General features: G+C 40.4%; 1 protein-coding gene across 2 annotated transcripts in view; it reads right to left on the bottom strand.

The window, feature by feature from the left end:
• LOC134527345 (sodium/hydrogen exchanger 2-like) overlaps positions 1 to 24,698 on the bottom strand; it is a 430,632-nt gene that overhangs the window by 391,408 nt on the left and 14,526 nt on the right. For both annotated transcript variants that reach the window (XM_063359946.1, XM_063359947.1), the window contains exon 2: positions 1,618 to 1,810. In XM_063359946.1, coding sequence (XP_063216016.1) covers positions 1,618 to 1,810 — 193 coding nt within the window. The remainder of the gene's footprint in view (positions 1 to 1,617; positions 1,811 to 24,698) is intronic.

Genomic DNA, 24,698 nt, shown 5'->3' with positions numbered 1-24,698 from the left:
GTAACGACACTGCGTACTCTTAGACGATGCGTCCTCTTAGCCACCTTTCCCTATATTAGTTACAAACGAGGAGGAAATGAAGACGAAATAAACAATTTCAGATACCAGACATCAAGAAGAATGGAAAGTTCATACAAACATAAAATAAATTTTAGGATGACATGAGACTCTGACGAGAATGAAAAGCCATAAGAAAAACGGTCCAATGGCGGAAAACTAGAAAAATCGCTAACTACACTTCACTGATTCCATAATATGTTTCAAAGTACTTATAGTGAACATTTGACTTAATATGTCAGCTTCGAGTACCAACTTGTATTTTCGTGGTTCATACTTCCTAATCTTAGCGAAAATTGAAAATTATTTCAGAATTTCAACAAAGTGTGATTGAATAGCACAAAAAATGTAAACGAAATTAATAACGTATAAACGAGATGTTTAAGAAATTTCACTATAATTAATTGGGAAGATTTTTTCAATGTTAGGTATGGATATTTTTCGTCGATGATTTTCAGCAATGGTTTTGTCTGAAATCAATATCTAAGGAACTCCTTACAATGAAATGTTTTAAAAAAAAGTCTGCGTACTGAAATGAAAAACTGGCATCAAGACATATATCATATGAATGAGGTTGGCATCGAACTCATGAAATGACCTCTACAAATGCATTCCATGAGACTGAGAATGGAGTTACTTAGCTGAGTTAAATAGTTAAGACAATAAGACACTCGGCCAAGAGACTGATTCCTATTCTGGGAACAGCTGTCATTATCTGGTTGGTGTTGCGTAATAGCTCAATTAAAAGAACGACTTGAAGAGCTGTATAATATTCTTATCTCTTTACATTTACCCGTTTAATCGGTTTAAGTATTAGCAATATATTACTTGAAAGGAGAAAGAAGTTCGCTGTTTTCTATTATTAGTAATTATCAGTTTAATATTAATTTAATGACAAATAACCTAAAGCAGACTATACATAAATAATATACATAAATAGACTCTCAGTCCTGCTGGTCTACTTGATACTTATATAAAATCTTACGTTAATGTGCCTTTCTGAAAATTGTTTGAAGTTAAAAGATAATAAAAAAGTGGCCATCAAAAACCGGCAATTAATATACTAATTGATTCGATCCTTGTCCGATGCAAATATTTTAATTTTATGTAAACAAATCCGAAAATCAGTATAGGCTCCTAGTCTACCAGCCATCAGTTGTATAAACCAAACATTTTCGAACCATAAGCCCAATCATGTCCTGAGTACAGACTTTACGATCAACAATCAACGAAAAGGAAGCACAATTGGAAGCTCAATCAACGAAAAGGAAGCAAAATCGGAAGCTCAATCAACGAAAGAAAGCACATTTGGAAGCACAATCAACTAAAAGGAAGCACAATCGGAAGCACATTTGACAAAGAAGAAGCACAATCGGTAGCTCAATCAACGAAACGAAGCATATTTGGAAGTCATAAAAGCAGCTTAAATTCCTCATCTGCCAGCCTCCTATAAGCCGATAATACCACCACAGTAGCAGAAAAGAGGCTCCGGGGAATGGGTTCTGAGGGCGGTGCCAGTGTCGGAGTTCCGAGCGACTGAGAGGCCACGGGAGTACCTACCGACCTTGGCGAGCCCCGCCGTCACGATGAACAGCGAGAAGGCGAAGAACAGGCCGATCTCGTCCCAGCGCCAGTTGGCCACGTGCACGCCGTGGTGAGGCTGCGACAGCAGCAGCTCGTCCTCCATGAGCGGGCTGAGCGCCGTCGTGTTCGCGTCGCTGCCATTGCCCGGCCCCGCCGGCGCCAGCTCCTCCTGCAGCACACCGCCCGCTGCACGCCTCGGCTGGCTCGCGAGCATTCTCGGAGGATGTCTTCAGACATTATCTCAGTTACTATTGCACAGCAGTTGTTATTGGTTTGTTCCCCTAGATAAACCATAAATGGCGTATGGCCTATACATTATGTTAAATGACATGTGTTGTCGGCCTGTTTGGCTGAACCTTTTGACCATGTTAATAATTGAAGTCAAAATGATAACGACCCATTACCTCCCATTCCCATATAGATAAAAAAACATTTTAGAAGTGAAACTTATTTTTCATTTTTAGCCAGAAGGGTATGTCGAGGTCTATAACATTACAATAATGTTACGATTTACCGCGGGTTCGTAAAGGATAGCCCAATTAAAAATGTTATTACACACACAGTTTTATTGATGGCCACTACTTATCTCACTTACAATTAATCTTATAAAATTGCCAAATAATCAATTGCACTTAAAAATGTTGCTTCACCAGTCACTCGTTTCTTACAATCCACACGCCTCGCTGGGCCGCACCTCTGGCGCAACTCTCGCCGCAGCGCCCCTCGTGGATCTCAGCCGCGGGACTCCGCCGCCGCCGACGCACTTGCCTTAGCCGAGATCCCACTCGACGCCTCGCTCGGAACTTCGCTTGGAACTCCGCCGCGCCCGCGACACTATAACCCGGAACTGAACTCTTCGCCCTGGAACCTTCGTCCAGGGACTTCGCCGCTCTATCACCTGGAAACTCCGCCGCGGGGAAACTCCCGACTCTACTGAACTCACTCACTCCCTGCCCTGAAACCTTCGTCCAAGGACTTCGCCACTCTGCCGCACCCGCGGCACTATCGCCCCGGAAGCTCCGCCGCGGGAAGGCTCCTGCCTGAACTCTCTCTCTCTCTCTCTCTCTGATCTCTCTCGGGGCCGCCGTCCTCTTTTTATATATCAGCCGCAATTTCCAGAACTCGCGAGCGCGGCCGGGGCCAGTCGCGTCATTTCGCGCCGACACGACGGCAGAAATCTCTCGAAACACGTGTCGGCGGCTCGCGTAACTCCGCAGCTGTCAGGTGTCAGTTACGTGTCAAAGGCAGGGCGCCGCGCGGGGAGTAATGGGAAGGAGGTGGGAAAGCGACAATCCTTACGTAAAAAATCAAGAACAAAAAAATTATAAATTAATTTTTAACGAGATAATTAGTGGCGAAATATTATATGTAATGACATGTGCAGTAGCCTGTATATACTTTTTCCTGGCTCTTCTTAATTAAACACTCGATCATAAAAAATAACTTATACATGCACGTATAACGGTCGTAACCTACTTAATAAAGGTATGAAGTAAACTTCCATAAATTCACTGGTGTTTGTGTGTGTACATTTAATATTTTTAGCTGAAATTTATTTGCTGAGATTAATTTTATTCATAAAAAAAGTCAACACCCTTATTAGCTGGCTAATACAATCATTAGAAACCAAACATCATCCACGTCCGACCTGCTCTAGCAGCGCAAAGGCGCGTGTGTACGCCCGGACGCGAGCACATGGCAGCCAAGCGCATGCGCGCGGGGTAACCGTTTCCCCAAGCCCCTCGCCGACATTCTGCCAGTATTTTTTTAAGAGAGTCTTATTTTTGTGTTAGTCCGTGGGCGTGGTTATTGCGACGATTGTGTAAGTGCTGTATCTCGTTTCTTCTCCTTCCCAATTCATTTTCGGCCCCCAACTGTTAGAATTAAAATTTTGCTAAGAGATTTTTCTGATGAGGGTGGTTCATACAGGATGGGCACAAAGTCCCATTACCCCCGTACTAACATGTTATATGGTGAATATGTTGGACCAATACACAGTACCACCAATACATATACACCAGTTTTGTCTTTAACTGTCCACAACATCTGTTTGTATCCCGTCATTCTCCTAACACAAAATAATTCGGCGCCACGTTCTGTGCGACATTTTGCGCAGCATCGCTGGAGTAACCCTTTGAAATGCCTGCCTCACGGCCTCCTTCAAGTCCTCAACATTTGCATACCTCTGCTCAGCAACAATGTCTTTGATGAATCCCCAGAGTGAATTGTCACATGTTGTGAGGTCGGGGCTACGGGGTGGCCAGACAAGTGGAGCTGGTAATGCAGGTGATCCACGGCCGATCCAGCGTTCTGGAATCACCTCATTAAGATATTCACGCACTGAAATGGCATAATGGGGAGGCGCACCATCTTTTTGAAACCAGCGATCCTCTTATGATACCTTTGTCATCCAACAGGGGTATGAATCAGGTTCGTAACATCTGAAGGTAATGATGTTGGTTTACGGTTCCTTCAAAGAAATATGGACCGTAAATCTGTTTGCTATCCAATACAGCCCATATCATTACATGGGGAGGGTTACTCTCCACCTCTTCATTAAAAGGGGGGGGGGGGGGGTAATGGGACTTTGTGCCCACCCTGTAGAATAAAAATCGCTACACGGCCAAATCGTGTTAATTTTGATAAAATGTGAATAAATCCTTCGCATTAACTACCCAACCACTCTGCCCGGTCAGTATAAGTACCTGCGTAGCTGGGAGCAACAGCAAATATTGTAATAGGATAATATGGGAAACTCCGGTCAATTAGCATTGGCGAAGCACGAGACACCAGACTGCAGTGCATTCTAGCGGCGTGGACTGAAGAAAGCCCCGCGTAATTCAATTTTACGTGCATATTAAAGGCAACATGTTTACACAATTAAGTGCTGTTTTTTTTTTACCAAAACTAGAAATTCAAACACATTTAATGCTATTATTCATACAGAACTGTTCTCAGGCTTTATTTAAAGGCATGTGTCAAAGATAGATATTTAATTATGTGCAAAATATAATCTATCAAAATAACTGAACAAGTAGTAGGCCTATGTAGTATCTAATTGGTTTTCCAGCTGTTTTATTTTTAAGGAAACAAGAACAACTAGTTTTAGTAACGGAAGTAAATTGTATGTATGAAATTAATTTCTCACCTGAAAATGTGACTGCATTTTAAATAAAAATCCTTAATTAAACCGGGAGAAACTGCTGCAAACAAATCATGTTACAAGAATGGTAAGGAATTATAATAAATAATTACTTTATAATAAGAGACAGAAATATAAAATAAAGGGGTTAAAATTGTGAATGCGCGAAACGCGAAACACTTACTGCGTTGGGTACACTGGAAATCTGAAAAAAAGACTTTGAGCAGTTAGTAACGTTGTAATTTTTGCAGCCAAACACCGCACAAATATTTCCGGCCATTCTGAATTACTGTTCACATAATAATGTGTTTATTTATTCGCAAATAGAACAATCATCTTATAGCACCAAACACACTTCAATGCCTTTTACCGCCGTTTCCAAAGCGTAGGTTCAGTCCACGCCGCCAGGTTCGCTGAACAACATGTCTCGCATTTTTTTTGTCTGTTTCCCATATTATCCTATTACAATATTTGGCAACAGTAATTCGAGTCAGGCTCTTCAAACGGGGAGGTTGCTTTTCTCCTCCCTCGGCCAGCGGTCGGCCCTCGGCCGCCCCCTTCTCCTGAATGTGCGGGTCCACCCGCGCATGCGCAGGACAGGGCTGAGAGCCGCAGTGTTGCCAGTTGTAGTCCACCCGACCAGAGTCACGTGCCTCCGCGGCTTATCGAGGTTGACAATCCGCCGCGCCGGTGAGCGAAGTTTGACGGCCCGCCAGGAAATACCTTTACGAGCACTTTAGACATCAACAGTGGCGGATCCAGGATTTTGGTTTGGGAGGGGCTTGACCCAGCTGAGGCTAGGCTTTATCAAGGCAAACACTAAAACAATAGTGAACCCAGATGCTTTTGGAGGGGGCTTGAGCCCCTTAGCCCCCCCTCTGGATCCGCTACTGGACATCAACACATGTACGTGCTGACCGTAATATTCGATGTTAACTATGGTTCAAGATAAAACCATAATACATTTAAAGTATATTTTCATTATAATTATCACTAACATTTCAAACATATATATTGAAATGAGACGTTAAAAACCTAACAATATTTATATGCAACATTAATTTCTAATTTATAAATTTAAAATTAAGTGGCAATTTTTTATTTTAGCGTGGATAGCTTAAATTATATTTTTCTTGTCTAAAACTGACAATGTTTTTATTTTAAAGTAAAAATGATTCTTTGGATTACAAGACACTATTTATTTTGGTTGTAAGAAATACTCGGTAGAACTTGTGCGTAAATACGTTACGCTAATGTACTACTAAGTCAGTGTAGAACTGCTTGAAAACCTGACAACTACATTAAATGTAGTTGTCAGGTTTTCAAGCAGTTCTACACTGACTTAGTAATATATGTCCATCATCATAATCTTTGTGCATTGACAGTTTCATTAAATCGTAACGTTAACTTGATATATTCCCTGCTTTTATCACCATTAGTGGAAAGTAAATAACCATACCTCCATGCCAGTCATGAAAGCCCAGTTTTCAGTCTCATCGTTACGAAGAAAAAATGCTGTATGGACCCTCTCTTTCAACTTTTATCAGTGATATTTTACAGTATATACAAAATAAATAAATACGTACACATTCATCAGCAGATTCAATGTAAAACATTGAAACATTGTGAGTTATAAAAATAACATTTAACAAAATGACATGAATATACTTTTTTCAGATATGATAACAGCTGACACTTAAAAAATACTTAAAAACAATGACAGTTTCTAGAAATGGAAAATAAATTGTATTAAAATTAAAGCGTTCAAATAGACTACCAATAAAACATAATTTTAAAAAGAAAACATAACTACAGTTTCATCATAATATGTTTAATTCTGTTTAACGAATATCATATTTGTGTTTCTATTATTTCCTATCTTATTATTTAAGTAAACTAGTAGATGATATTTTTTGTTTTAAATCACAGATGGAAATTCAGCAAATTTATTAAGCATATTTTCTAAACACCAAACTATTTTTTTAATATTAAGTAAACCCTTTTTTTTAAGTAAGTACAAGATGAACATAATAAATGTGTATGCATATTAACTTCATATGTTTTGAAGGATTCGTAGCGAAGATTTCTTGGATGCATACTCTGGTTCTCTCAATTGTTTTCTCTAATTACTCGTGGATCAACCATTTCGGGTCGTAAACACTCTTTATAGAATCGCGTGAGTTTGGGCAGCATTTATTTTCCCAAAAATCTTCATTTCGTTGAACGTTTTCAACAAACAAATCTTCTTTTGTATTAGTCATGACAATTAAATAACATATATTTTTTGTTATATTTAAAGTTCCTTTGATCTGATGGAAGTGACGACGCGTGGTTTTAAGCTGTAACTTCTTGCTGGCAATTTCTTGGAGGAAGAATCCTTTCTTACCTCTGGCCAGCTCTTGAATCCCAGTAGATATGTCTGATGGAACACATTTTACTTCAATTGTAGCATTTTATGAGACCACAATTACATCTGGACTAGCTCCTAGAAAACCCATTTTCTAAATCTATGTACAGTCCACTCTTCTCCACAACCAAGCCTGTTAGTGCTTGGAACCTTTTAATAAAAACATGTTCATTGCGGTAACCGTATTCTGTAGCTTTGATATTTTCAGAGGGTTTGTACAAAAGATTTTTCACAAAGTTCGCACAAGGAGTTGATTCTTTTCTTCGGCACACTGTCCCAAAATTACTAGCTGTTAAGCGTACTCGGCTTAGTTTATGCCAGCTTATACAATCCGCCTGATCTTTAGTTTGAATAGCAATTTCTTCTTGCTGCTCAGAGGTAACATTCAGAGATTAAACAAAGTTCTCACACTTTTCTGCTAGCTGTGCACCTGAAATCTGGTCACATGGATCATCTTCTACTTGTTAAGAGCTTGGTCCATAGTCGATGTCTGCTGGATGAGTTGTATCAGTTTTTTTTTCTTTTTAGGGAAGTCGTCATGGAACTGCAATTTATGGCGTGTTAATGTCTGCTGTCTCTTTCGGATAACCTTATAATGACTCAGTCCAGGGTTTCTTCCTGCCAGTTTCCTGAAAGGTCTTATTTCCCATGCATGGCCTTTCTGAAATCTTAAAACCGCGGCTTGGCATCGTCTTTGAAAAGATCCTCGTTGAGTGAAGTTGAAACGTTTCCCAGCATTGAACTTTGCAACAAGATTCATGTAAAATTCAGCTGCATTGCTTGTTTTATTTCCACGAGTCTTGGAGCTTTTATTACCAGCCTTCCTAAAAGACCTCGAATGTGGTCAAATAATACAGATCCGAGTAAAATATTTACCCTTTTTCCATCAGATTCACTGCCTTCGCAAAAGTAATGTCAGCACTCAGAATGGTCTCCAAATACATGATTTCGCAAGTCCTTAATTAGGTCTTCAGCTTTCTCACCCACCTTCTCATAGTGTCTTATAGCACCTCGTGCTGCAGAAGTTAGCCTTGGAATGACTGATTTGAGCATCCGTCGAGCCTCTGGGCCAAAATTCTTATCACTTTTTAAGATGTGCAGGTACCTGGTATAGTTGTGTATGCAATGGTTAGCACATTAAAGTTTGTGCAACAAAACTTCCATAGAGAACATTTTAAATGATTCTTGCATAAACACTAGAATCTCCAATACCCACGAAGTATTTGTACTTTAAACCATGCATTTGTATACTGTTACAAAAACCTTCTAAAACAACACTTTGCTCCATCGCTCTGGACGGATTTTGTTGTCTCCAATTTTTGTAGCAGAAATGTGTTTTCGGTTCCTTATCTGCTCCCGAATGAAGATGACAGATGGTACAATACTTATTTTTTTACGCCTAAGAACAAATTTTTTCCTTTTCTTTGGCCTATGATCACTGCCTGGAAAAAAAATTTAAGAATTAGTTTATTTCTGTTGAAGTCATATTTATTTAAAGTAAATAATTTTATGTAGTACTAGTAGTATATATTTTAATACCTATGCATTAAATAACTGAGTTTATTGGAGTTGAAAAAAACATAATGTTTTAACCCAAAATAAGAGCTACATCTATTTCAAATTTTATTACAATAGTAAAAACATGTTTGAGTAAAAAAAATTCAAATATTCTAACATTCACATTCTTGCAAGAGAAGAATTGAACTATTTCTATTCCAGTTTTGCATAATAATATCTGTATTTAGTAAACCGTTTAGATGATTTAATATCTTCAACCTTTTTTTAATACAAACATTAATAAAATGGCTTTGGACTGAACCTAAGAGTCAAGAATCACCAACCGAGTGGCAGACACATTGATAATGAATCAACTAAATCCAAATACATAGGTTACATACATAGGAGTCAATCCATAGTCGTATAGAAACGTCTTCCACATATCTCACTTCCAGAAAATTTGGACTAATCCTACAGGAAAATTAGGAAATCGAATACATATGGGACGTATATGGTTTGACAACCTCGCATCTTGAGATTTCAATTATTTTGATATTGCTTGTAATAAAGCTTTCATGATAAATTTTTTTGTCAACATGGCATAGGAGTAGGTAAATATAGTTCATATGGGGACAGGGGTGGGGGGTGGGGGATCCAGGGATCCGGTGGCCATCTTGGATTACATTTCTTCCGGCGGCCATCTTGGATTACGTCACTTCCGGCGGCCATCTTGGATTACGAAACTTCCGACCGCCATCTTGGATTACGTCACTTCCGGCCGCCATTTTTGATTACGTCACTTCCGGCGGCCATCTTGTATTACGGCACTTCCGGCGGATATTAGGTTTTTCTATAATATTCCGCCATCTTGTAAATCATTATTTATTATACGATTTTAATGGAAAAATTTTTTAAAATTTATAAAAAATTAAATAATCAAAATTATAAAAATGAAATTTAAAAAATATATTATTTAATAAAATTTTAATTAAAAAACCTGCGCGTCGAACACCCCACTCACCCCTGTTACAATTTTCCGTTACACCGCATTCTTTAAAATAAATTTATTATCAAAATAAAAAATATATATACCATCGTTGTCTGCTGGAGGCAGCCATCTTATTTAGTGGAGACAACCATCTTGATTTCATCTGATGGTATCATCAAGTGTAGGTTTTTAAAGTACGCCAGTGTATGTAAGGTCGAGTTTCAATTCTCTACCATCATTATTATGACCCTTATAGACAAAAAACATTCGCAAATTTTGTTAAAATAAATCACATAATCCACAAAATCCACAGTCATTTTGCTGTTGTAACCACCATTTTTTCTTAAAGATTTATCATTTATAGGTTTTGACTTAAATATATGTTATCAATACTATCGTTGTGGATGCGATAGTTAAAGTAATGATAATTTCAAAAAACCTTTATTACCCCATTTTAGTGGGCCAGACATTTTTCAGAGTCCTAACTCACAAGTAATATTCTCTTCTCATGTTAGCGTACTCGTGTTTTAAAAGCTGCATGGAAGCAGATATTTTAATGGCTGCGTATAATTACATTCCTAAACAAGCCCGTGTTTGCGTACTCGTGTTTAAAAGCTGCATGGAAGCAGATATTTTAATGTTTGTCTATAATTACATTTCACCATTCTGTAAGACATTTATAAGTATCAGTACCTCGTGGGATATAGGTTCTATATTAAAAATAATAAACAATATGTAGGTAAAATTTTATTTATTAAATTAAGAAAATATTTTACACAACAAAAATGGAGCAAAAACAGAAACTATACATCAAAAAACTAAAACTTTACAACAAAAATGGAAACTATACATCAAAAACATAAACTGTACAACAAAAATGGAAAACTGTACAACAAAATGAAAACTATAAAACAAAAAACAGAAAAACTATACAACAAATGGAAACAACTACCAAACTGCCAAACTATTTAAAAAAAAAACTATTTACAGTAAAATAAAATTATTCGTCGCCTCCAACATATCCGTGGGGGACTGTGTGGATACCATCTTCGCAGATCAGCCGTTTGTCGTCCTCCCACGTTATGGCCAGCTTATTGCTGTACTCAGTATAGAGTATGTGCTGACGGGAGCGAATTGCTCTAACGCCTGCCCTCATTGTGCGGTGGTCTTGCAGGGCATCCAGGTAGTCATCGAATGTTATGTGTTTTTTGACCACACATCGCTGGATGCCTTTGGCCTTTTTCTCGCTCTTACCACCACACCTGTAGACGTAGAGTTTGGCCCGTAGGCTTACAAACTCCTCCATCACTTCTCCCCCACATTCATCTTTGAATTTACCGACAACTTTCTTGTTGATAGGGGAGAAGCAAGGGTGGTCGGAAGGTTAGCAGCTGGTGTCGAATTTAGCCATCAGTGTAGGGTCGGCTTTGAGGTCTGAGTAAAAGTCTGCTGTCTGGATCTCATACACGAAACTGTCTGTATCCATATACATCAGGTGAATATTGTCATGGTAACGGGGTTTCATGGTATTGTAGTGGAAGTCGTACATGAGAGTCTTTGAAAGATCTAGTACGGCCAGTCCGGCATAGATCGGCTTGTCGAAAATGATGGTCTCGTGATTAAGGTGGACTAGAGACAAATTCGGTTCGTACATTGTACGGTCCTTGAAGGACGGACGACACACTAACTTCTTGAACCTCTTCTCAGAGCACACCAAATTCATTTTGAGCCTCCGCCTTTTATTTTCCATCAGTTTACCAAATGTCGAGTTCACAGCGAGCTTAAAGAACTCCTTCTCGAACTCGTTGGCTGCTGCTTTCCGCTTGTTGGTATTCAGCCGAATATAGGGCTCCAACCATGCCGACTGCTCAAACTGTAGGACTCGGTGAACCTTAGTCACTCTCAGCCCATGAGATACTGCTTGCTGTAGATTTTTGTAGTGTGCAATGTAATGTTCCTTATTTTCAAGAGTTGTCATTAGCTTTGATTGATTTGAGCCGGGCGGGCACTGATTTACGGGGAGAAATGGCAGGTCTTTGTGACTTTCGTGGAGCTCGGGAGGGTACTCCACATCACACTCAATAATGTAGCCTGTAGGAGAATCATCTGGGACAGACACGACATCAATTGATGTGTCTGCCCATTGGAAATGCCGAATTGGAAGCGGCAGAGACATCGCCCACCCGTACAAATTATTTGCATCAATGTACTCCAGGAATGTGGATGGCTTCGATGCATCATATGTCTCAGGTATGTAGGAGTTATTGTCTATGCAATGACGTTTAATGCTTTGCGCTACTCCTCCCCTAATACCTGCTTCCACAAACATATACATGTCATAATCTGTGAGAAGCTCTAGCTGTACACCTGTGAATCGAAGCATCGCGTCGAAAGCGAACCCAGGACAAGAAATATAGTGAGAGGGATCTAGGCTGTATGTCTCCAAACATATGGAACGGAAATTCTCGAATACATCCGCCAAAATCAGAACATCCGTCTTCAGGTACAAGTCAGCGTACTCCCCCAAAGTAGCACATTGAAACTTATCCCAGACTTTCACTGCATGAGCGTACTCCATCTCTGAAATCATGGAATCAGTCAGACTATTGTAGAAATCGCCGATAGGTGGAAGACTAGTGTCATCTAATCGAGCAAAAGAATCGACAAAATCATACGGGAAGACACCCTTGCGGGTAACCAACTCCAACTCATCAGGCGCGAAAAACTCAGCAGTACTGACAAACTTATCTGCCGGCAAGAACTCAGCGAGCGAAGCAAGACCCCGACTCATGAAATGGAATGTATCGACAAACTGAATGCTGAACTTATCATGCAACTTCTTGGAAAAAGTTATCAGCTTCTCCTCTGAATTCGGAATTATGAAGATGTCTTTACTGTCGTACCCCAACTTCCTGATAATGAAGTTCTGATCGTACGCCAGGTTGTGGAAGAACACAATCAACTTTTTTGGTCTGCGCCTGAGAAGGTTGCAGTCATTACATGCAGGCCCCAGATATTCACCGGTAAAGTGATTGTGATCACGAATTTTCTTTGCAGTTCCTCCGAACTTTCCTCCACAGTAGCAGCACACACTTGCTTGCAGAAAAGCAGTGTTCTGTGCATGTGTGAGCGGAGTCATAGAAACAGATGTAGAAAATATTTTTTGTACATCATGACCAATCTCCACAATGCGAGAAATGAACTTATCCTCTGCGTCACAACCGCGATACAATTCAGGCTCTGATGGAAGTGCTGAAGTGAGGTGTGCTGGAATGACTGTATTATCTGCTTTCACATAAATGCAGTAGCTGTATGCTTTATGCTTTTGGTACTGCAGCGTGTATGCTTCATCAGGATTCGGGTGGCACGTATGGATTTTCTCCAGAATAGCTTCAAAGTCGCAATATACCACGATGGGCATCTTATCAGCATGGTGGAAGTTTTTGAACTGCAGAATAGGTGGCTGCCCATTTTGATCGGGGGATGGCAATTCCATCCGAACAGCAGCATGCTGTTTGCAGAGCTCACGGTGTTTTGCCAAACACTGAAGACCAGTGAGCCCGCTAACCCTATCCTGATCATCGTAATGCTTGAAGCATCTTTTGCAAACTTGAATAGCATCATGATGTGTAGTGATTTGGGACCGAACCAGGGCAGAAAAATTTTTAATGTAGGTGAAATGGGACGAATTGTCATTGACCAAGAGCAGAAGGTCGAAATGATGTTCTTTTTCTTCAGGAGCGACTCGTGCAGGTACAACATTCAGATTCTCGTCGATGCTGTAGATGTTGATGGAGACTCCAGGGTTCTGTTTTTCGAACAGCGGTATTTGCCTGATTGGAGTAGGAAACTCGATGTTCGTGAAGTTGAATTTCTCTTCCAAGTCATGGTATCGCTGGTTGACACGCTCTGGATGCTCACCTTCCACGTACTTCACAAGAATAGACCACTTAAAACACATGTGGTCTTCGAGGTTTTGTGGATTTATCACCGCATATTTGTCTTTGATGGAAGTAGGCAGTTCGATGTAGGAGCTGGCACGGAGTGGATCGAGCTTGTTTATTCGGAGTTGAAGTCGCTTAACAGCCGACAAAGTCCATCCAGACCCTTTTCCCATGTAGTCTTCCTCCTCCTTGCAGATCTTAGAGATGGACTCAGTAACTGCTTCCTCCACCTCATAAACTGCGTAGAGGGGCACATTAATGGTTTTGAACGCTCTCTTGTCTTCGCTGACATCCACAGGTTTTTCGTAATCACACTCAAGCACGATGTTGAATTTTAGTGGACCGTTCTCCTCTATCTCCTCTACAAGTTGGCTCATTATTTTTGTCTTGATGGAGTTCAGGTACGAGCAGATATCCTTGGCAGTACTTGACGTGTTTTCTGCCACGTACGTTTTCAAGTTGCCCTTGAAACCTACTTCGGCGATGATGAAACCGTGGACATTGGCCAAACCAGTCCCAGTCACCACCTTTATTCGGCTGGTCGAAGGCTTGGGCGTAACTGCAGGCTTAACTGCTACCATCCTCTGCTTCTTTGTAGGAGGTGGAGCAGGCCCCTTGCATACCTTGATGTGGGCTTTTAACTTATCAGCCCTGGCGAACTCCTTAGTGCAGTTCTCGCAGGAAAGCACTATGCGGTTTGGGGTAAGACCGCAAGCCGACTTCTCATGTAGTCTGGCGACACCAGCACGGGCGAAGGCCTTATAGCAGAAGCTACACCGCATGCCTGATGTCGTGGCGACAGCTCCAGTACATGATGCAAGGTGCTGCTGCATCTTGTCACTGCGAGCGACCATCTTTCCACATAGGTGGCACTGCTGGTGGTCACGATGCTGGTTCTCAGCACACTGACGCTCGTGCCGGTAGCGGTTGTTGCCTGCCGTGAATGTAGCAGAGCAGAAACGGCATTTCTGAACGGTAGACGCCATCACAACAATCGGTAGACTGGTCTCAACGTACGGAACACACAACGGTAGCTCGACGCACGGAGAACTGTAACAAAAGAATTAAGAATAAAATGTAGCTAGATGTTAACACGAAAAAGTTGCAAACATAACCTCAAAACTCTAGCCCTCAAGCTTACTAACCTAAACTGATAGCAATGTTACTAAATAAAAAAGTTGCAAACATAACCTCAAAACTCTAGCCCTCAAGCTTACTAACCTAAACTGATAGCAATGTTACTAAATAAAAAAAGTTGCAAACATAACCTCAAAGCTACTCCTTCATGTACAATCCTAAAAATGGTAGAATATTTAAAGTACTGATAAAAGTTAAAGCTGAAAAATATTCAATGTAAACTAAAAATGATTGATTACATAACCCCAAAACTACTCTAATGCACATCCCAAAAATGCTAGAATATTTTTAAAGTACTGATAAAAGTTTAAACTGAAAAATTTATGGTTACCTACATATAAGTGTACCGAGAAAAAACTAGCTAGCTGATAATCTACAACAAAGCTGAGAAACATTCAATGTTAACGAAACATGTAACATACCTCAGAAAACGATGAAGTGGAGCTGTAGAACACGAAGTAGCGTTGGCGGTAGAAATCGTGGTAGCAGCGAAACTCACACACGAACTAGCTCACTCAAACTCTAAGAACACACTAAATCTCCGACAGCTAATCCCGGCCTTTTATAGCCTCGGACCTGCTTTTTCTTGGAAAAACATCAGGAACAGAGTATTTTTACCGAACCTACCAATAGGAATGTAGTATGTGGAGGGGAAGTACCATTGTCTTCGGTAAAACCCAGATGACTCATGCGCAGGTCGTAGCAGGTCTGTGAGGGGTGGGAGGTAGAAATGTAGGTAATAACTTAACATGACAAACCACTCTCGGACCCAGTCCTAAGTGCACCCACTAATGACATAGGTGATTAGGGATAAGGTTGCGAGGCACCGCCTGCATCATGATTTATCGCTCAGGAATGTCGTCTCGTAGTGCCGAGGGAACCCGAACAATAGACTTGACCGAGCCTGCTACGACAAGCTCGCTAACTCGCGACTTTGTGGCACCATGAGGCGCTCAGGTAGCAGTCATGGTCTGTGATAAGACTCGTTAATCGTCAGCAGTCCAAGCACTAGGGTAGGCAAGTTATGAAATAAAATAAATCCATATTCGTTTAATACATTTATTTAGTCAGAACACATACATATTACACAACTCCATTTTAGTTAACAAGTAAGCTGTACACAAAAATTATTCCACATTAGTTATGAACAACATTCGTTTAAAATTTTTTAGCATTTCATTGAGAACAATCAGTTGAATATCTACAGTATGGAACATTTTGCTGATGTTCCAGGAACCAGCCCTTTTCACAACCATTTAAGCTCTCTTTTCATTGGTCAAATAAAACATCCCCCCCCCCTCTTCCCCTCCTTCAAAGATGCAGCTTCACCATCATGCTAAAATTCTGTAAGACCAAAAAAAAATTTCTTTCCTTAAACCTTACGCTATAAATTTCATAAATCCTAGGATGCTGTTACTGCATCTAGAAATTAAAAAAATATTATCTCATAAAAGTTTTATTTACATGTTAGTCTTAACCATCCTACCACACACACGCACACACACGCACACACATGCACACACTTACACACATGCGCATGCATGCGTGCACTGAGATGAAATACATACTTGCCCACATAATGTACTTTTATTTACAAAGGCAACATACTAAAACACATAATATTCAAATTTTGTGTAGATTGGATGGTACCAGAAAACATACTGCAAAACGAGCGGACTCAACACTCGAGTCTTTACTAGGATTGGGCTAACGGATTGCCTCTGGAACACCCTTGTTGCCTTCAACGACTCAGAATTAATACTTTTATCCATCACAAACAACAACAGAGTTAACTAAGCAAACATAAACCCCACACCCCTAAAAAAATTGTTATTACACAAGGCATTATTTACATGGCAGGAGACCGCACATACAAAGTGCGCAGCTTCAGGTTAGAAATATTGATTAAAATAACTGCTAAAGATGCTAATTTGTTTATGAAAAAATTGCACGTGAAATACATACACTTGGTTATTTACACACACACATACATACATACATACATACAATACAATACACATGGCTTCAGAAGGAAGTACGATATTTTGAAAACCACTCGACTTACATCTGTTTATGAAAAGGAGCTAAAATTAATATTTTTTCAAAGTTAATTTTAGAGATGAAACATCATGTGCAAGTCCTTGCATGCGAGAACATTTAATTACGCAATTATTTTCATTTTTCCCAAACCATAGGTCTGATGTGTGGATACCACACAAATTTCATACTTAACATATGCACTACGAGTTGACTGTACGCCAGTCTAAGCCCCTGCGCTTAAAGACGAAACTGCACTAGAAGCGTTAGCAAGCATTGCAATTATCTCGCTTCACTAACGCAGATTCACCATGACTGGGTGGACCTCCTGAAACAGTAAACATAGGACAGTGAAAACACATTAAAATAATGCTTTTCAAAATAATTGTATAATAAAAAAACACTGCATATTTCTCGAAAATCACCACGCAACCGACAGCCCTTTCAAACACAATTCTGCGAATTTCGTTGGTTATTTTTTTCGTGTGCTGCATCTTATTACTAATTTTTTTTTTTTTTGCATTTGAGTATTCCTGTCTATATTTTTATTGATTTTCTCAGAATGCTGCTGGTTATTACTGTCAATACATTTTTTTTGTTATTTTTTGTGTGTAATGGTTATTACTACTCCATGAAATGCTGATTTTCTCCGCATGCTGCATGTTATTACTGAAAAATCTTTTTTTTCTATTCTCCGTGTGCTGTTGTTGGTTATTATTGGCGAGATTTCGTTGGGTTTTTTTAGTGTGCTCTTGGTTATTTATGATAAAACAATAAATCTGTGCATTTTTTTAATAAAAGATATGTAAATGTACTCGGAGATTCGTTTAATTTGTGAATTCATGTTAGTAAATAAACTTTAATCAGGCGGAGATTATACCTACCACCAAATGTTATTACTTGCTTGATTACTATATATCCAAATATATGAGAAACACTAACTTTCAAGATGGTTTTCCCCTCCCCTTGAGTTACAGTGAAGCCCCTCCTTTTTTCGATCGTGAGTGAGCATTCCATATTCCACAAAGGAACTGTTTTGCTTTTTTTACATTACAACTAATAATGAATGATAATATATATATATTTATATTCCTGATGTACACGAGAGTTTAAAATTGATAAATAGTGATTTAAACATATGTTTGTGTTCTCTCATTTATTAAATTGAGAAAAATATGTAATCGAAGGAATATTAAGTATTTTTTTTTGTAATTGATTTTGAGCCGACTTTTTTTTGTTGATATATTTACTTTGTCTCTCCCTAGATCATCTAAGCTTGTCAAGGTGATATTAGTACAGCTTCATCGCTGGAAAAGAATTATATACTATTTTATGTGTAAAATCATTTCTTTCTGTCAAGGAGGCGGCACGAGTCTAAGAACGAAGTGTGTGCCTTTTTTGTTTATCTTCATGTGATGTATTACTGTACTCCATAATGAAGGAAGAAATGATCCTTTCTTGCTAAATCTAGCATTCTGTGATAGCATTCGCAGAATTGTGTTTGAAAGGGCTGTCGGTTGCGTGGTGATTTTCGAGAAATATGCAGTGTTTTTTTATTATACAATTATTTTGAAAAGCATTATTTTAATGTGTTTTCACTGTCCTATGTTTACTGTTTCAGGAGGTCCAACCAGTCATGGTGAATCTGCGTTAGTAAAGCGAGATAATTGCAATGCTTGCTAACGTTTCTAGTGCAGTTTCGTCTCTAAGCGCAGGGGCTTAGACTGGCGTACAGTCAACTCGTAGTGCATATGTTAAGTATGAAATTTGTGTGGTATCCACACATCAGACCTATGGTTTGGGAAAAATGAAAATAATTGCGTAATTAAATGTTCTCGCATGCAAGGACTTGCACATGATGTTTCATCTCTAAAATTAACTTTGAAAAAATATTAATTTTAGCTCCTTTTCATAAACAGATGTAAGTCGAGTGGTTTTCAAAATATCGTACTTCCTTCTGAAGCCATGTGTATTGTATTGTATGTATGTATGTATGTATGTGTGTGTGTAAATAACCAAGTGTATGTATTTCACGTGCAATTTTTTCATAAACAAATTAGCATCTTTAGCAGTTATTTTAATCAATATTTCTAACCTGAAGCTGCGCACTTTGTATGTGCGGTCTCCTGCCATGTAAATAATGCCTTGTGTAATAACAATTTTTTTAGGGGTGTGGGGTTTATGTTTGCTTAGTTAACTCTGTTGTTGTTTGTGATAGATAAAAGTATTAATTCTGAGTCGTTGAAGGCAACAAGGGTGTTCCAGAGGCAATCCGTTAGCCCAATCCTAGTAAAGACTCGAGTGTTGAGTCCGCTCGTTTTGCAGTATGTTTTCTGGTACCATCCAATCTACACAAAATTTGAATATTATGTGTTTTAGTATGTTGCCTTTGTAAATAAAAGTACATTATGTGGGCAAGTATGTATTTCATCTCAGTGCACGCATGCATGCGCATGTGTGTAAGTGTGTGCATGTGTGTGCGTGTGTGTGCGTGTGTGTGGTAGGATGGTTAAGACTAACATGTAAATAAAACTTTTATGAGATAATATTTTTTTTAATTTCTAGATGCAGTAACAGCATCCTAGGATTTATGAAATTTATAGCGTAAGGTTTAAGGAAAGTAATTTTTTTTTGGTCTTACAGAATTTTAGCATGATGGTGAAGCTGCATCTTAGATGGAGGGGAAGAGGGGGGGGGATGTTTTATTTGACCAATGAAAAGAGAGCTTAAATGGTTGTGAAAAGGGCTGGTTCCTGGAACATCAGCAAAATGTTCCATACTGTAGATATTCAACTGATTGTTCTCAATGAAATGCTAAAAAATTTTAAACGAATGTTGTTCATAACTAATGTGGAATAATTTTTGTGTACAGCTTACTTGTTAACTAAAATGGAGTTGTGTAATATGTATGTGTTCTGACTAAATAAATGTATTAAACGAATATGGATTTATTTTATTTCATAACTTGCCTACCCTAGTGCTTGGACTGCTGACGATTAACGAGTCTTATCACAGACCATGACTGCTACCTGAGCGCCTCATGGTGCCACAAAGTCGCGAGTTAACGAGCTTGTCGTAGCAGGCTCGGTCAAGTCTATTGTTCGGGTTCCCTCGGCACTACGAGACGACATTCCTGAGCGATAAATCATGATGCAGGCGGTGCCTCGCAACCTTATCCCTAATCACCTATGTCATTAGTGGGTGCACTTAGGACTGGGTCCGAGAGTGGTTTGTCATGTTAAGTTATTACCTACATTTCTACCTCCCACCCCTCACAGACCTGCTACGACCTGCGCATGAGTCATCTGGGTTTTACCGAAGACAATGGTACTTCCCCTCCACATACTACATTCCTATTGGTAGGTTCGGTAAAAATACTCTGTTCCTGATGTTTTTCCAAGAAAAAGCAGGTCCGAGGCTATAAAAGGCCGGGATTAGCTGTCGGAGATTTAGTGTGTTCTTAGAGTTTGAGTGAGCTAGTTCGTGTGTGAGTTTCGCTGCTACCACGATTTCTACCGCCAACGCTACTTCGTGTTCTACAGCTCCACTTCATCGTTTTCTGAGGTATGTTACATGTTTCGTTAACATTGAATGTTTCTCAGCTTTGTTGTAGATTATCAGCTAGCTAGTTTTTTCTCGGTACACTTATATGTAGGTAACCATAAATTTTTCAGTTTAAACTTTTATCAGTACTTTAAAAATATTCTAGCATTTTTGGGATGTGCATTAGAGTAGTTTTGGGGTTATGTAATCAATCATTTTTAGTTTACATTGAATATTTTTCAGCTTTAACTTTTATCAGTACTTTAAATATTCTACCATTTTTAGGATTGTACATGAAGGAGTAGCTTTGAGGTTATGTTTGCAACTTTTTTTATTTAGTAACATTGCTATCAGTTTAGGTTAGTAAGCTTGAGGGCTAGAGTTTTGAGGTTATGTTTGCAACTTTTTTATTTAGTAACATTGCTATCAGTTTAGGTTAGTAAGCTTGAGGGCTAGAGTTTTGAGGTTATGTTTGCAACTTTTTCGTGTTAACATCTAGCTACATTTTATTCTTAATTCTTTTGTTACAGTTCTCCGTGCGTCGAGCTACCGTTGTGTGTTCCGTACGTTGAGACCAGTCTACCGATTGTTGTGATGGCGTCTACCGTTCAGAAATGCCGTTTCTGCTCTGCTACATTCACGGCAGGCAACAACCGCTACCGGCACGAGCGTCAGTGTGCTGAGAACCAGCATCGTGACCACCAGCAGTGCCACCTATGTGGAAAGATGGTCGCTCGCAGTGACAAGATGCAGCAGCACCTTGCATCATGTACTGGAGCTGTCGCCACGACATCAGGCATGCGGTGTAGCTTCTGCTATAAGGCCTTCGCCCGTGCTGGTGTCGCCAGACTACATGAGAAGTCGGCTTGCGGTCTTAACCCAAACCGCATAGTGCTTTCCTGCGAGAACTGCACTAAGGAGTTCGCCAGGGCTGATAAGTTAAAAGCCCACATCAAGGTATGCAAGGGGCCTGCTCCACCTCCTACAAAGAAGCAGAGGATGGTAGCAGTTAAGCCTGCAGTTACGCCCAAGCCTTCGACCAGCCGAATAAAGGTGGTGACTGGGACTGGTTTGGCCAATGTCCACGGTTTCATCATCGCCGAAGTAGGTTTCAAGGGCAACTTGAAAACGTACGTGGCAGAAAACACGTCAAGTACTGCCAAGGATATCTGCTCGTACCTGAACTCCATCAAGGCAAAAATAATGAGCCAACTTGTAGAGGAGATAGAGGAGAACGGTCCACTAAAATTCAACATCGTGCTTGAGTGTGATTACGAAAAACCTGTGGATGTCAGCGAAGACAAGAGAGCGTTCAAAACCATTAATGTGCCCCTCTACGCAGTTTATGAGGTGGAGGAAGCAGTTACTGAGTCCATTTCTAAGATCTGCAAGGAGGAGGAAGACTACATGGGAAAAGGGTCTGGATGGACTTTGTCGGCTGTTAAGCGACTTCAACTCCGAATAAACAAGCTCGATCCACTCCGTGCCAGCTCCTACATCGAACTGCCTACTTCCATCAAAGACAAATATGCGGTGATAAATCCACAAAACCTCGAAGACCACATGTGTTTTAAGTGGTCTATTCTTGTGAAGTACGTGGAAGGTGAGCATCCAGAGCGTGTCAACCAGCGATACCATGACTTGGAAGAGAAATTCAACTTCACGAACATCGAGTTTCCTACTCCAATCAGGCAAATACCGCTGTTCGAAAAACAGAACCCTGGAGTCTCCATCAACATCTACAGCATCGACGAGAATCTGAATGTTGTACCTGCACGAGTCGCTCCTGAAGAAAAAGAACATCATTTCGACCTTCTGCTCTTGGTCAATGACAATTCGTCCCATTTCACCTACATTAAAAATTTTTCTGCCCTGGTTCGGTCCCAAATCACTACACATCATGATGCTATTCAAGTTTGCAAAAGATGCTTCAAGCATTACGATGATCAGGATAGGGTTAGCGGGCTCACTGGTCTTCAGTGTTTGGCAAAACACCGTGAGCTCTGCAAACAGCATGCTGCTGTTCGGATGGAATTGCCATCCCCCGATCAAAATGGGCAGCCACCTATTCTGCAGTTCAAAAACTTCCACCATGCTGATAAGATGCCCATCGTGGTATATTGCGACTTTGAAGCTATTCTGGAGAAAATCCATATGTGCCACCCGAATCCTGATGAAGCATACACGCTGCAGTACCAAAAGCATAAAGCATACAGCTACTGCATTTATGTGAAAGCAGATAATACAGTCATTCCAGCACACCTCACTTCAGCACTTCCATCAGAGCCTGAATTGTATCGCGGTTGTGACGCAGAGGATAAGTTCATTTCTCGCATTGTGGAGATTGGTCATGATGTACAAAAAATATTTTCTACATCTGTTTCTATGACTCCGCTCACACATGCACAGAACACTGCTTTTCTGCAAGCAAGTGTGTGCTGCTACTGTGGAGGAAAGTTCGGAGGAACTGCAAAGAAAATTCGTGATCACAATCACTTTACCGGTGAATATCTGGGGCCTGCATGTAATGACTGCAACCTTCTCAGGCGCAGACCAAAAAAGTTGATTGTGTTCTTCCACAACCTGGCGTACGATCAGAACTTCATTATCAGGAAGTTGGGGTACGACAGTAAAGACATCTTCATAATTCCGAATTCAGAGGAGAAGCTGATAACTTTTTCCAAGAAGTTGCATGATAAGTTCAGCATTCAGTTTGTCGATACATTCCATTTCATGAGTCGGGGTCTTGCTTCGCTCGCTGAGTTCTTGCCGGCAGATAAGTTTGTCAGTACTGCTGAGTTTTTCGCGCCTGATGAGTTGGAGTTGGTTACCCGCAAGGGTGTCTTCCCGTATGATTTTGTCGATTCTTTTGCTCGATTAGATGACACTAGTCTTCCACCTATCGGCGATTTCTACAATAGTCTGACTGATTCCATGATTTCAGAGATGGAGTACGCTCATGCAGTGAAAGTCTGGGATAAGTTTCAGTGTGCTACTTTGGGGGAGTACGCTGACTTGTACCTGAAGACGGATGTTCTGATTTTGGCGGATGTATTCGAGAATTTCCGTTCCATATGTTTGGAGACATACAGCCTAGATCCGTCTCACTATATTTCTTGTCCTGGGTTCGCTTTCGACGCGATGCTTCGATCCACAGGTGTACAGCTAGAGCTTCTCACAGATTATGACATGTATATGTTTGTGGAAGCAGGTATTAGGGGAGGAGTAGCGCAAAGCATTAAACGTCATTGCGTAGCCAATAACTCCTACATACCTGAGACATATGATGCATCGAAGCCATCCACATTCCTGGAGTACATTGATGCAAATAATTTGTACGGGTGGGCGATGTCTCTGCCGCTTCCAATTCGGCATTTCCAATGGGCAGACACATCAATTGATGTCGTGTCTGTCCCAGATGATTCTCCTACAGGCTACATTATTGAGTGTGATGTGGAGTACCCTCCCGAGCTCCACGAAAGTCACAAAGACCTGCCATTTCTCCCCGTAAATCAGTGCCCGCCCGGCTCAAATCAATCAAAGCTAATGACAACTCTTGAAAATAAGGAACATTACATTGCACACTACAAAAATCTACAGCAAGCAGTATCTCATGGGCTGAGAGTGACTAAGATTCACCGAGTCCTACAGTTTGAGCAGTCGGCATGGTTGGAGCCCTATATTCGGCTGAATACCAACAAGCGGAAAGCAGCAGCCAACGAGTTCGAGAAGGAGTTCTTTAAGCTCGCTGTGAACTCGACATTTGGTAAACTGATGGAAAATAAAAGGCGGAGGCTCAAAATGAATTTGGTGTGCTCTGAGAAGAGGTTCAAGAAGTTAGTGTGTCGTCCGTCCTTCAAGGACCGTACAATGTACGAACCGAATTTGTCTCTAGTCCACCTTAATCACGAGACCATCATTTTCGACAAGCCGATCTATGCCGGACTGGCCGTACTAGATCTTTCAAAGACTCTCATGTACGACTTCCACTACAATACCATGAAACCCCGTTACCATGACAATATTCACCTGATGTATATGGATACAGACAGTTTCGTGTATGAGATCCAGACAGCAGACTTTTACTCAGACCTCAAAGCCGACCCTACACTGATGGCTAAATTCGACACCAGCTGCTACCCTTCCGACCACCCTTGCTTCTCCCCCATCAACAAGAAAGTTGTCGGTAAATTTAAAGATGAATGTGGGGGAGAAGTGATGGAGGAGTTTGTAAGCCTACGGGCCAAACTCTACGTCTACAGGTGTGGTGGTAAGAGCGAGAAAAAGGCCAAAGGCATCCAGCGATGTGTGGTCAAAAAACACATAACATTCGATGACTACCTGGATGCCCTGCAAGACCAC

This window comes from Bacillus rossius, chromosome 1 (assembly GCF_032445375.1).
Source record: "Bacillus rossius redtenbacheri isolate Brsri chromosome 1, Brsri_v3, whole genome shotgun sequence".
Classification (NCBI taxonomy): domain Eukaryota; kingdom Metazoa; phylum Arthropoda; class Insecta; order Phasmatodea; family Bacillidae; genus Bacillus; species Bacillus rossius.
The sequence above is the reverse complement of the archived record's forward strand: the minus strand, read 5'-3'. Positions and strand labels throughout refer to the sequence as shown.